Source organism: Lampris incognitus, chromosome 1, assembly GCF_029633865.1.
Source record: "Lampris incognitus isolate fLamInc1 chromosome 1, fLamInc1.hap2, whole genome shotgun sequence".
Lineage (NCBI taxonomy): Eukaryota > Metazoa > Chordata > Actinopteri > Lampriformes > Lampridae > Lampris > Lampris incognitus.
In genome coordinates this window covers 125,419,704-125,433,131 of record NC_079211.1, presented here as the reverse complement: position 1 = coordinate 125,433,131, position 13,428 = coordinate 125,419,704, and the positions used below count along the sequence as shown (strand labels likewise).

Below are 13,428 nucleotides of genomic sequence, written 5' to 3'. Positions count from 1 at the left end.
TATACTCCTGTAGATCATGTACAAATATTTAGATCTGATGCCTTAGTTTCATGGCTCACCTGATTAGTGTTAAACCGGGTACAACTATTACCAAGCTCTACCAAGATCAAATGTACATACATACAAACATACTTTAAACTTCTACCCTGTATTCAGTGATACACCTTCGGTGTATCTCCTAACATCTCAGCAGACTGAAGAAATTACTTCTTTTTATACAACTTGTAATTCTGTAAAGTATTATAATGTATTTGACATATCAAACAAGGGATAATTTTAATAAACTGTTCACTTTGTTAAGTGTATTGGTTTGCCTTGGTTTCTGCTGGAAATAGTTTTTTTTTTTTTGTGCAATTACCTATACTGAAATGTGGCAAGATTGGGGAGGATTAACAGCATGGACAACACAATTTAACATAACAATTTATCTTTCCAAACATTACAATATACAAAATTAACACCTTTCAAACAAGGTCTACTAATGCAAACCCCAAACCAAAAATGATTTTATCAACAAAAAGTGTGTAAAAAAAATAAGATTTTCTCCAAAAAAAGCTTTGTGCAAAGACATTTTTAAAAATATTGATTTTAAGTACATTCATGAAATTCCAATTAACAAACAAAAATGTTTTCCAACCCATTTCCACTGTGTTCTGTGACTGAGCAGTCATAGATAACAAGGGCAATCATTTCCACGCTTGTCAAAGTGCCACCACAGCTCTAGTCATCAGAAACATACATAAAAATAACAGAGGTTCACTGCAGGCACAGTGCGATTATTTTTAAACCACCCTGAGGAGAAAGTGTCACTGGCTGTGTTTCAAGGCAGAGCTTTTGTTAAAATGTTCAGATCCCTGTTCTTCAGCCATGTTTTACTGCAGTGCTTACAGGTTTTGTGATTCAGTCCCATTAAACCAAATGCTTTGTGGATTCTCATAGAAATAGTGCTCTCTGGGGCGGCCTGATGGCTCACCTGGTAGAGCGCGTACCACATAAGGCTGAGTCCTTACTGCAGCGGCCTGGGTTCGAATCCGGCCCGGGTCCTTTGCTGCATGTCTTCCCCTCTCTCTCCCCTGCCTTTCCTGTCTCTCTCGACTATTGCTATCTAATAAAGGCGGAAAAAGAGGAAGGCCAAAGAGGAGGTTTATGGATGTGGTGAGGGAGGACATGCAGGTGGCTGGTGTGACAGAGGAAGATGCTGAGGACAGGAAGAGATGGAAACGAATGATCCGCTGTGGTGACCCCTAACGGGAGTGGCCAAAAGTAGTAGTAGATCCCTTCTCTCTCCCGACTATTGCTATCTAATAAAGGCGGAAAATGTAAAAAAAGAAAAAGAAATGGTGCTCTCCAGTACAAATAGAATAAAGTACCATTACAAAACTCTTCCTGTTTGCAATGCCTCTGCTCCATGCATGAACTGACAGCTATGAGGGAAGGATCTCTCAGTTCAAAACAGTCTTTCAGCGTCAGGCCTTGACAACGTGGATCTTTCCAAACTCTGTCAGCAATGCAATGAGAAGGAAGATGGCATAAAATCCAAAGAGGAAGATCCCGTAGGCCCGACCCAAGTGGAACCGGGACAGTGGAACAATCATGAAGGAGAGAACCAATGACAAACCCAGGGAACCCGCGAGAACCCATGTCAGCAAACCCTCCGGTTCCAACTGGAGAGGGGAAGAAAAAAAAGATACATTCATGTGTGTTAAACACAGTTTTAGCAATACTTTTTACCAGCAGGGTCAATTTGATAAGGTCCCATGAAACTGTATTTAGAACACTGTGAATCTCTGCAATCGGATGCATTTCTAAATGAAGTGGAAATGTCAGGTGGGATTTTGCGAGGGGAGGGAGCCTGATTCTAACAACAGCAGCATGGTGGCCCAGTGGTTAGCACTTTCGCCTCACAGCAAGAAGGTCCTGGGTTCGAACCCTGGAGTTGTCCAACCTCGGGAGTCATCCAGGTCGTCCTCTGTGTGGAGTTTGCATGTTTTCCCTGTGTCGGCGGTGGGTTTTCTCCAGGTGCTCCGGTTTCCCCCACCATTAAAGAAACATGCATGTTAGGGTTAATACTCCTGTCTGTGCCCCTGACCAAGGCAATAGGAAAAGAACTGGAGTTGGTCCCCGGACGCAACATGAAGACGGCAGCCCACTGCTCCTAGCTACACAGATCACTGCTAGGATGGGTTTATTTGCAGTAACTGAATTTCCCCAAGGGGACTAATAAAGGAAACTTAATTTAATTAACTAATTAAATAGCCTGGTGGCGCAGTTGTTAGTGTGGTCGCCTCACAGCAAGAAGGTCCTGGGTTTGAGCCCTGGGGTAATCCAACCTTGGGGGTCGTCCCAGGTCAACCTGTGTGTGGAGTTTGTATGTTCTCCCCGTGTCTGCGTGGGTTTCCTCTGGGTGCTTCGGTTTCCTCCCACAGTCCAAAGACATGTAGGTCAGGTGAACCGGCCATATTAAACTGTCCCTAGGTGTGAATGTGTGTGTCGGCCCTGTGATGGACTGGCGGCCTGTCCAGGATGTCTCCCTGCCTGCTGCCCAATGACTGCTGGGATACGCTCCAGCATCCCAGCGACCTTGAGTAGGATAAGCGGTTTGGATGATGAATGGACTGAATTTAATAGCCTGGCCATTTTAGAAGAGTGCTGACATCAATATGATATTAGCAAGTTTCAATTTGGTAGTAGAAGATCACTAATTTTTTCCTCAGTCTTATTCCCATTCATTGGACATTTTTTTAGTGTACACCCGCGAGTGCAGTGTGACAATTTTTAAAGATTACTGCATTTTTCAAGAAAAGAAACATTTTTACAAAGACACAAAGACATTTTTTGTGGATTTCTAGCACACAGTGTTAGAGAACTAACAAGAATAAAAGTTCATTTTTCATTTCATGGGACCTTTAAACAAATAAACATAAAGCAACCATTTGTTGAACTGCCACCCCACCCTATTCATCTTCTTTAGGTAAATGGTGCTACGCGATATATCAAGGAACATTGGTACATATAAAGAAATCTACCAATACTTAAATTTGATCCATATTAGAGATTTGCACACCAGCAGCCCTGCTCTTGGCTGCAATGGTACTTCTCCCTATCACCAAATCCAAGAAAGCAAGGAGATGTGCTCTAAGTCTAAATGACCACTGTTGTGGTAGCTAATTTCTCTTTCAGCGGCATACTATTATTATTATGATAAATAAACAAGAATGTGTCAGTTACCCCATTCATTTCTTCACACAAATAAAATCACTCCCAATTGACACACAGCATGTTTTTTTCTATTGGCCTGCAGTTCATGAAGTGCATGGTTTATATTGTTCTGTGGACATTGTAGCAAATGGATATTGCAATAAAATGAGTACTTAAGACAGCCAAAAGTATGTGTACAGAATTACTAAAACAAATTACATTGTATTATAAAGTAAAGGGGAGTGTAATCAAAAAACTAAGGCATAAGACCAGACATTTCTTTCTGAGCTGTTTTTGTTTTGTTTTTTTAAATCAACTAGCATGTCCCAGGTATATGTTCTTGCATAACTTTATCTTTTGCCTGGCTATGTAAATTGTTTAAAAATGCGATAGGTGTTTTGGAGAGTAGAGGGCTTACCTGTACTTCAGAGTGGCTCCTAACCATCTGCATTAGACAGCCCAAGCCCACACCAATCAGTATGTCTGATGGAAGCCAAGTCAAGGATCCAATCATAGACTGTCAGTTAGCTCCCCCATTAGTTAGTTTTTTGGGGGGAAAAACAGACTTTAAGAACACTGGGCAGTGTTCTTACAGTGGTGCTTGAAAGTTTGTGAACCCTTTAGAATTTTCTATATTTCTGCATAAGTGGAGTGCTTCACAACCTGTACTGCATGGCGGGTCGGTTTTCTGTCTCAATGAATTTACCAGCCACTGTTCTGCCGACAAGATTATAGAGTATAGATTATGACTAATTGATGATGTAATTGAGTATGACTAATGACTATTGCAAACTGTTCTCTTCTCTCACGTCTTTTCTCTCTCTCTGAATGATGTCTTCTCCTTTCTCTTTTGCTGTGTGTGTATGGTGTCATGCGAGTCTCCCTTGTGTGCACGTGCAGTCGGTTCTCCTCCCAGGTCTCCGTGGTGATGGTGGTCACCACTTGGACGCTGCCTGCCATGCCCCTCATCCCAATTTCTTTTTATTAATCCATATAATTTTTTTCACATGATGATGCTGGTCGCGTGGCTAGGGTCCTGGACTGTTCCGATGGCATCTAGACACTGCTTGGCATCCTGTGCATCATATTCTTCATAAATTTTACAAGTCCATTATAATTCTGTTTATCCTCTTTCAATGTTGTATTGTGTAAATTGCGTGAACACAACATCCATTGCATGTTGTCCGTCTTGGGAGAGAGATCCCTCCTCTGTTGCTCTCCCTGAGGTTTCTTCCTATTTTTTTTCCCTGTTAAAGGTTTTTTTGGGGGGGGGAGTTGTTCCTTATCTGAGGAGAGGGTCTAAGGACAGGATGTTGTGTTGCTGTTAAGCCCACTGAGGCAAATTTGTAGTTTGTGATATTGGGCAATACAAATATAATTGATTTGATTAAATATGACCCAAAACATCATCAGGTTTTCACACAAGTCCTAAAAGTGGATAAAGAGAACCCAGTTAAACAAATGAGACAAAAATATTATACTTCCGTCATTTATTTATTGAGGAAAATGATCCAATATTACATATCTGTGAGTAGCAACAAAAGTATGTGAACCTTTGCTTTCAATATCTGGCATGACCCTCCTTTGTGCAACAATAACTGCAACTAAACGTTTCTGGTAACTGTTGATCAGTCCTGCACATCAGCTTGGGGGAATTTTAGCCCATTCCTCTGTACAGAACAGCTTCAACTCTGGGATGCTGGTGGGTTTCCTCACATGAACTGCTCGCTTCAGGTCCTTCCACAACATTTCAGTTGGATTAAGGTCAGGACTTTGACTTGGCCATTCCAAAACATTAACTTTAACCATTCTTTGGTAGAACGAATTGTGTGCTCAGGGTCGTTGTCTTGCTGCATGACGCATGTTCTCTTGAGATTCAGTTCACGGACAGATGTCCTGACATTTTCCTTAAGAATTTGCTGGTATAATTCAGAATTCAGTGTTCAATCAATGATGGCAAGCGGTCCTGGCCCAGATGCAGAAAACAGGCCCAAACCATGATACTACCACCACCATGTTTCACAGATGGGATAAGGTTCTTATGCTGGAATGTAGTTTTCCTTTCTCCAAACATAACACTCCTCTTTTAAACCAAAAAGTTCTATTTTGGTCTCATCCATCCATGAACATTTTTTCCAATAGCCTTTTGACTTGTCCACGTGATCTTTAGCAAACTGCAGATGGGCAGCAATGTTCTTTTTGGAGAGCAGTGGCTTTCTCCTTGGAACCCTGCCATGCACACCATTGTTCAGCGTTCTCCTGAGGGTGGACTCATGAACATTAACATTAGCCAATGTGAGAGAGGCCTTTAGTTGCTTAGAAGTTACCCTGGGTTCCTTTGTAACCTGGCTGACTATTACACACCTTCCTCTTGGAGTGATCTTTGATGGTCGACCACTCCTGGGGAGGGTAACAATGGTCTTGAATTTCCTCCATTTGTACAAAGTCTGTCTGACTGTGGATTGGTGGAGTCCAAACTCTTTAGAGATGGTTTTGTAACCTTTTCCAGCCTGATGAGCATCGACAACGCTTTTTCTGAGGTCCTCCAAAATCTCATTTGTTCTTGACATTGCCCCCCCGAATTCGCTACCAATGTAGCAATCGGGGAACCCCGCAGCCAGGACGCAAACCCAGATCTCCCTCACTCCACTCCTTCAGGAAGCGCGCATACATGCTCCCTTACTCCTCTGGATATATGCGATTCTGATGGCCTCACGGTCTCACCATCCCACTTCTGACACCAAGCGCTTTTGAGTGGCTGTTGCAGCTAGAAAAGCGCTATATGAAATGCAACTTGATTGATTGATTGACATGATACACTTCCACAAACATGTGTTGTGAAGATCAGACTTTGATCAGACCCTGTTCTTTAAATAACAGGGGGCCCACCCACACCTGATTGTCATCCCATTGATTGAAAACACCTGACTCTAATTTCACCTTCAAATTAACTGCTAATCCTAGAGGTTCACATACTTTTGCCACTCACAGATATGTAATATTGGATCATTTTCCCCAATAAATAAATGTGCAAGTATAATGCTTTTGTGTCGTTTGTTTAATTGGGTTCTCTTTATCTACTTTTAGGACTTGTGTGAAAATCTGATGATGTTTTAGGTCATATTTATGCAGAAATATAGAAAATTCTTAGGGGTTCACAAACTTTCAAGCACCACTGTAGATCTCACCAGATAGAAGAATGTCTATTGAATTCCCATTAAAAGAGCAGATCTGGTTGTGAGAGCAAAATCACACCATGACCATGTTAGTTGGGGTAATAATTGCCCACAAAACATACTTTCATGCTGACACAAGTTAATAACCAAATGACAGTGAGGATACTGAAGATGATGCCTCCAAAGCAGGCAGATATGGCCATCCTTGGGTAACCCTGACGTGCAATGGTGATATCGGAGAAACAATCTGAAACAAAGTAAACATTAACAACCTGTGTTAGGCGGGTTACAGATGCCTAACCAAGGTAATCAAAAGCACAGCTATCATTTCAATTTTAGATTTTGTAATAAATGTTCACGCCACAGTGACTATCACCTCCTATGCTATTGCCCCAGGCCAGCAGGGTCAGTCCCAGCACAGTGTTGCTGAGACTCAGCACCACACCGAGCATGTGCAGAAGACTGACCACCTCTGAGGCTGCTGTGCTGATCAGCATTGCACTCACTGCAAAACCTAGCAGAGCTAAGAGCTGGAAAACAGACAAACCAACAAAGAAAAACACTTACAAAAACAACCAGTTAAACTTAGCACAAGACATAGTATGTTATTATCACAGTATTAAAATATTCATTCATCACCATGAATACTTACTGGGTGATAGAATGGAGGACAGTCATTGGTGGTTGTACAGAAGACAATTGCAGCAAGGAAGAGGCCCAGAAGGAGAGTCATGAGCCAAAGAGGAAACTCTCCTTGGATCATATAATCTCCATCTAGACAGAAGACAGAACAGGGAGGGAAAGGGATAATTATACCAACTCTAGAGCTGCCTTTCTTAGGCAAGGCAATATATTTTAAGACAAGTAAATTGATGGGACTGTGGTAGCTATTTGCTTACACTTTCCGGACCAGAAGGTGAATACACAAACCAGAGGAGCAGTGACAAGATGAAGGCAGTTTAACGGACGTCTCCAGTTCCTGTCATCTTTGTCAGGGTCAACGATGGGGATACACAGCAGCAGCAGAATTTCGAGTGGTGTCTGGTGGACAGAGGACAAAACTGCAGCTTGGCAAATTGTAAAAATACAGCAACAAGGGGAGACCAGGTCAAATCAACGCCAGGCTGTGATATCTGTTTGATATTTCTAAGCCCTGCTGACAGTCACAGCAGCTCAGCAAAAAGAACTTTGGACTTGCATAAAATGGCTGGGACTAGCTTTTTACAGCCTTATAAGAGTATAATATCTTAAAACACCATGTCCAGGTCAATGCAAGAACCTCCACCCCCAAAAGAATCAGCACTTAAACATTTGCTCTTGTATCAGTTCCCTCTTCAGCCATCAGTTACAAAGACCTTCAGCACTTTGATGATTTTCCAGCTGCAGGACTTCCTCCTCCACTTCCTGTTGTCCACCGGGTTGAGAGAGCTCAGCAGGATGTGACTGGTTGACTCAGTGTGGGGGAGGAGGGGTCTGTACTCTGCCTCTGAAACACACATGTGCCTTATACCACTGACTGAGCGGCGGCATCCAGGTGTACATTAACTTTTATTATCCATACTGCAAAGCTATTATCTTACCATATTCCTGTTGTATGCTGCCATTGCTCATGCAAGAGACTTCATCGTCTGAGTCAGATGACTGAAACTCTGCAGGTAAAGAGAAAAACAAAAACATGAATAATCACCGACTGTGGCGATGTGCCAGCTCACATTTTGTGCGGGAGTATGTCCCTCACCTGGTACATGTGTGACATTTTGAACAGCTGCATTTGCTGAGAGTTTCTCTCGGTTGTAGATGCAAGCGCTGATGATAACAGTCAACACGTACACCACGTAGAAACTCAGATACCCTGCAAGAAGGTTAACATATGGTTGTGATGCTTAAATCAAAATGAAGTCACAGACATTGTGTATGTGTCTATGTGTGACCAACTGTGTGCATACCAAGTATTTCTCCAAGTGATATGGTCCCTCTGTAGAGGATGAAGAAGGTCCAGAACACTGCAGCCATATAGAAAATGATGTCACGCAGGAAGGGACGGGATGCCACTGTGAAAGGCTTTACCAAAGACACGCTCCCTGCAACTACTGTGGTAACAAATAAACCTGCCCCTGCGGAGAAAGAGGGAGTGAGCTCAACAAAAGTGAAAAGCTCAAAAAGCATACATTGTTTAACAAGCCACTTTGTTTTTATATTTTGTGTGTGCGTGTGTGTGTGTGTGTGTGTGTGTGTATCCATTTACCAAACAGAGCTCCAACAGCCAGGCCAGCTGTGTGTGGGAGAGAGAAAGCAGCCATGGCGCTGAAAATGTCTGGAGCTCCATTACCAAAAGCCAGAAACGTCACACCCTCAGCACGCACAGCAGTCAAGGGAAAAAATTGTGAAAAATGAAGCCAAGGAATAGGTAAATTATAATGAATGAGAAGGAAATGGTAAAAGTCAGTGTTGGAGAGGAAGTGGACTGGTCACTCAACAATCCTGTCATTTTATACTTATCATTGAGGAAGGACTGACAATTTATAATTTGGGATATTGGGCTATACAAATAAAACTGACTAGACTTGACAATACACTAATCATAGAAAAGAAGGATGTATATCATGTAGGGATTGTTCTAAGGGACATTTACTGGTTAAATGTAAAAGGATACAGCCACGTTGTGAGTGAGACGCAATGTAGTAGAGATGGCTGAGAGGTTTGGACAGAAACTGTGGACATGCAGAACCAGAAAATTATCAGCCTAACAACTAACAAACCTGATAAATGAAAGGCATTCCATATCCTAACAATTTTGAACACACAGCAGGGCATTCAGGCATTGACCTCTGTAGTACAATGTGTTCAGTATGATAAATTCGCCATGCGCCGTTTATTTTGGTGCGAGTGTGTGTTTGGAGTGGCAGGCAAGAAAGCAGAACTAAGAATACTTCACTGGACATTTACTGACTTTCAGAATGAAAGGGGAAAAACTCACTATTGTCATGTGACCATTTTGTACTGGACTACAAATCTGCCTCAAAATTGAAACCGCTCTCACCCTCTGAGTGGATATGAGAACGTGTGTATGTGTTGTTGTTTGTGTGTGTGTGTGTGTGTGTACACACAAGCATGTTGGCGTATTTATGTTGCTTTACATCTGACTAAGCTGAATTCAATCATGTAAAAATATAAATTGCGGGTCCGCGGTGGTGTAGCGGTCTAAGCATCGGCTCTGTGTCGATGCAGTTGCCCACTGGGGACTGGGGTTCGCGCCCCGGTCTCGTCAGATCCGACTATGGCCGGACTCGACGAAGCAGCGATCATTGGCAACGCTGTCTTCGGGAGGGGGGCGGAGTCGGCTTGTGTTCGTCACGTGAATGCGTCTCTGTGTGTGTCGGAAAAACAGTGGTTCGGCTTGGAGTCGCCTTGTCACGAAAGTGGCGAGGCGGTCTCCTTCGAGACTGCCGGCCGGAGAGATGCAGTTGGCGAACGCATACAGTGCGAGGGTGGGTGTTCGAATTAAAATAGGGATCGATTGGCCACTAAATTGGGAGAAAAAAGGGAAAAATCAGAAATAAATTTATAAAAAAAAAATATAAATTGCACTAGCCAGGTGTCTCAATAGGTAGGCTGTAACATGCAGTAACAAGGAAAAAAAAGGATAATTTAAAACAGAATATTTATCTTCAATGGCAACATGTTAAACTTACAATTTAGACGCAATTAATCCAAGAACATTGAACAAGAAGAAGAGCCATAAAATCTGTAGGAATGAGATGAGAATCAAGAGTCAGAGATTCCTTTTTTGCTTATCAAGTTACATTCTGTAATGAAAGGCGCGACTCGGCTACATCATTCTGTCACAGGATTTCAAGCAAACACTTGGCTTGTGTGAACAGTGGTGACACTGACAACACATCTGTTAGCATAGTTAATTCAGTGAAGGATCTTATTTTCCACCTCTTGTTTTAACTGGAATACTCCGCCTTTTTGGGTTTTGTTTGTTGTACAATGACAATGAATTCCTCGTGCCCAGTCTGTATTTCAGACATCCGCTTTGCAAACCAAGGGCTAACTGCAAATCTTATTTGTCCTATTTAGTGCAAGCTTGAAATCGGTTCTGTTCCAATGAAGAGAATCCAACTAATCGAGTTGCACGCAAATCCATTCCGCAGCGAACAAACGCACATGACTGGCCCCTGAAAGAGTGGGCAGGCCACTCAGAGCCTGAAGGTTGTCTAACTCAGGGCTCACCCGGAGTAATGTCAGCTCCCTCGTCATATGACCTACTGTTGTTAAAACTTTGTTCATGCTACTATGAATAAAAATAAAAAAACTGATCTGAAGAACACGCTCACCCAAACCCCCAGACACATATGCAGAGAGAAGAGGGGCTGCCTTACACAGAGAGTGATGGTAAGAGGTGTGAGGTTGGGGGGCAGCAAGCAGAAGACTAGATGGAGATAGTTGATGAAACCATCTTCCATGCTGCAGTCAGGGGTGGCCATCACAAAGGCACACCGCTCTGTAGCACTCAGGTTCATCACAATGTGACACTGGGACAGAAAAAAACAAAAACAAGACAGGTATGTTTTTTATGGATTTTCCATAACACGTTAAAATTAATATGTAGCGTATGAATAAGATATGAATGGTGTCATTCGATCGGCCGTGTGAGAAGCCGAATCGGAGCAGAACTTCCCATATGGTCATGTTTGTGTGACAGCTGTATCAAAACAAACCCAACAACCCGACAGACCCAGCTGATATTACGCAACACTATGCCAACCAGGCTGTGAACAATTACGGGTAATAGAATAGTAAAAAAACAAAAAAACAACAACAGCTAATTGATTCGTTATAAGACGTAAACATAGACGTAAAAATCTCGTTTACAGACCTTGTCGGGTTTTCCTTGAAGCATCGTTGTCGACTTCCACACACTCCTCCAACAGCAGTACAATAAACCAGCAGCAAAACTGACGATAAAAAAAATAAAATCCTACATGTCATAACTTCTCTCTATCCGGGAGCCACCTCCATTTCTTTTAAAGAACTGTGGGATTCCCAGCCCGTGAAATACTACGGCGGCGTTTACCTACAATGGCCCTAAGACGCCACGCCGTCGTCGAAATATCGTCGACGGAATCGGTAAAAAGAAAAAAACAATAGAGGAAACAAAATCCCTTCTCTATTCAGTGATAAAAACAAAACAGGTTCGGGGTATTAACGTCCGGGCGTCTATACCGAGGTACAAACGTCTGTGTACACCTTGTACACATTAGTGGAGGTTGTGAATCAAACCCCGCCCACTGTTACCCGCTGACTCGACGCTGCTCATCGCTCCGAAGTTAGCGTGGAGATTTTTTTTTAACCTTCATTGAAATGAAAAGAAATTAAGCTTGCAAATAAAATCCCGGTGCAACTGTCCATGTATCGCGCCGATTGTCAAGTTCTACGAGTGTACGCTGCCATGCATACCGCCTCACCACCGTGTGCAAAAGACAGTCAAACAAAACAAAGAAAGCAGTAATGCGTAATAGTTTTTAAACTTAAAGATAATCACATTGTGAATATATCAACGTGTGGTTGCGTGCGTTCAGATGAAACGGAGAGGTTTACGTCCCTTAATTTTGATTGTAGATCTTTTTCTCGGTTCAAGAGTTTTTTTAAACACTCGTAAAACTTTACAATCGACTTGTCAATCGACACATTTTTTGGGGGGGGGGGGAGTCGAACAAATGTGTGAAGAGGAAATATTAGAGCGGGGTTTAAATATTTTTTAGGCTCCGCTGCTTTTCTGTTGGTCATATTATGGAGCGACTGACCCTGAGAGCAGGATAAGCGGTTTGGATAATCGATGGATGGATGACGTACTACAGTGTCACTCATTGAGTGATCTATTCAGATGGCCAGTTTTTAATGTTTCATAGTAATCTGGCTTGGTGTCGACCACCTGTAGACATTTGTTCACATTGCAAACATTGCAAATTTTGTATAACTTTTAAAAAGTTTGTTGGTTTTATATAGTGTCCTCAAATCTTTTGAAAACTTTTTTTTGTTTTTGTATTTCAATAAATGTACTGTGGGGGTGCAGGAATGAGGAGACGGAGAGATCGAGTCGAGTCAATTCCGTTTACACAAAACAACACCGGTACAGCACAATCTCTCGTGGCAACCAGCTAACCGCTAGGCTGCTGAAAACGTCTCTCCCCCCGGAAACTCTCAGCAGTGCCTACGTCAGCACTCTGAACGTCTGCCTTAAAGGAGCAGCAGCCCCTGGTGAATCTATCGTCAATTGTGTATCACCACACAGCCCCCCCCCCCCAGAATTCACCATCACGAAAAAATGCAAAACAGTAATGTAACACATCAGTACTCAGTGAAACACAAACAGCCAACAGGCGAACAGTCCCCATTGAAAAAGTCAACGTCTCGGGGGGCGGACCAGGCGGCCAAAACGGCTGCGCTGAATGGGTATAGAGGCGGGGGCAGGGGCAGGGACAGAGTCGGAGCCCGGGCAGGGGCTAAGGCTGGGCTGGGGGCCCGAGAAGGGGGGCGTCCACGCTGCGAGGGCAGGGCCAGTTCGACCGGCCCACCCAGGTCCAAATGGGCAGGCTTGAGATGGTCCACCAAGACCCGCTCCGGTTGCCCCCCATGTCCACCACAAAGTTCTTAGGCCCCGCTTCCAGGACGCGGAAGGGCCCGTCATAGGGGGGCTGCAGGGGGGTACGGTGGCTGTCGCGGCGGATGAAGACGTACCTGGCCGACAGCAGATTCTTGGGGACGTAGGACTGAGGGAGGCAGTGGTGAGATGTAGGGATCGGAGCGAAAGCGTTGGCACCGTCCTGGACCACAACCCGATGAGAAGCTGCAGACCAGGGGGCCACGGCGTCCGGGAGAAACTTACCCGGGACACGTAGCGGCTGGCTGTAAACCAGCTCGACAGACAAGGACTGGAGGTCTTCCTTGGGGGCGGAGCGAAGGCTGAGCATGACCCACGGGAGGCGATCGACCCAGTTGCTGTCCGTGAGGCTGGCACTAAGAGCGGCCTTCATAGACGGATGAAACC

At 43.7% G+C, this 13,428-nt stretch overlaps 1 protein-coding gene across 2 annotated transcripts; it reads right to left on the bottom strand.

Moving 5' to 3' along the window:
• Positions 1-1,466: 1,466 nt before the first annotated feature.
• Positions 1,467-11,650, bottom strand: slc8b1 (solute carrier family 8 member B1). 2 transcript variants are annotated; one of them, XM_056293746.1, is made up of 15 exons: positions 11,257-11,650; positions 10,715-10,912; positions 10,067-10,119; positions 9,028-9,085; positions 8,620-8,725; positions 8,321-8,488; positions 8,113-8,226; positions 7,955-8,023; positions 7,730-7,860; positions 7,274-7,415; positions 7,027-7,148; positions 6,751-6,904; positions 6,541-6,621; positions 3,617-3,681; positions 1,467-1,664 (listed from the first exon to the last, which is right to left on the bottom strand). In XM_056293746.1, exons 1-15 carry the CDS (start codon positions 11,278-11,280, stop codon positions 1,467-1,469), a joined length of 1,683 nt encoding a protein of 560 aa, XP_056149721.1. In that variant the 5' UTR covers positions 11,281-11,650. The 2 variants fall into 2 exon arrangements, with proteins under 2 accessions (XP_056149721.1, XP_056149728.1); XM_056293753.1 differs by having other exon boundaries at positions 10,760-10,912.
• Between the last annotated feature and the right edge of the window lie 1,778 nt (positions 11,651-13,428).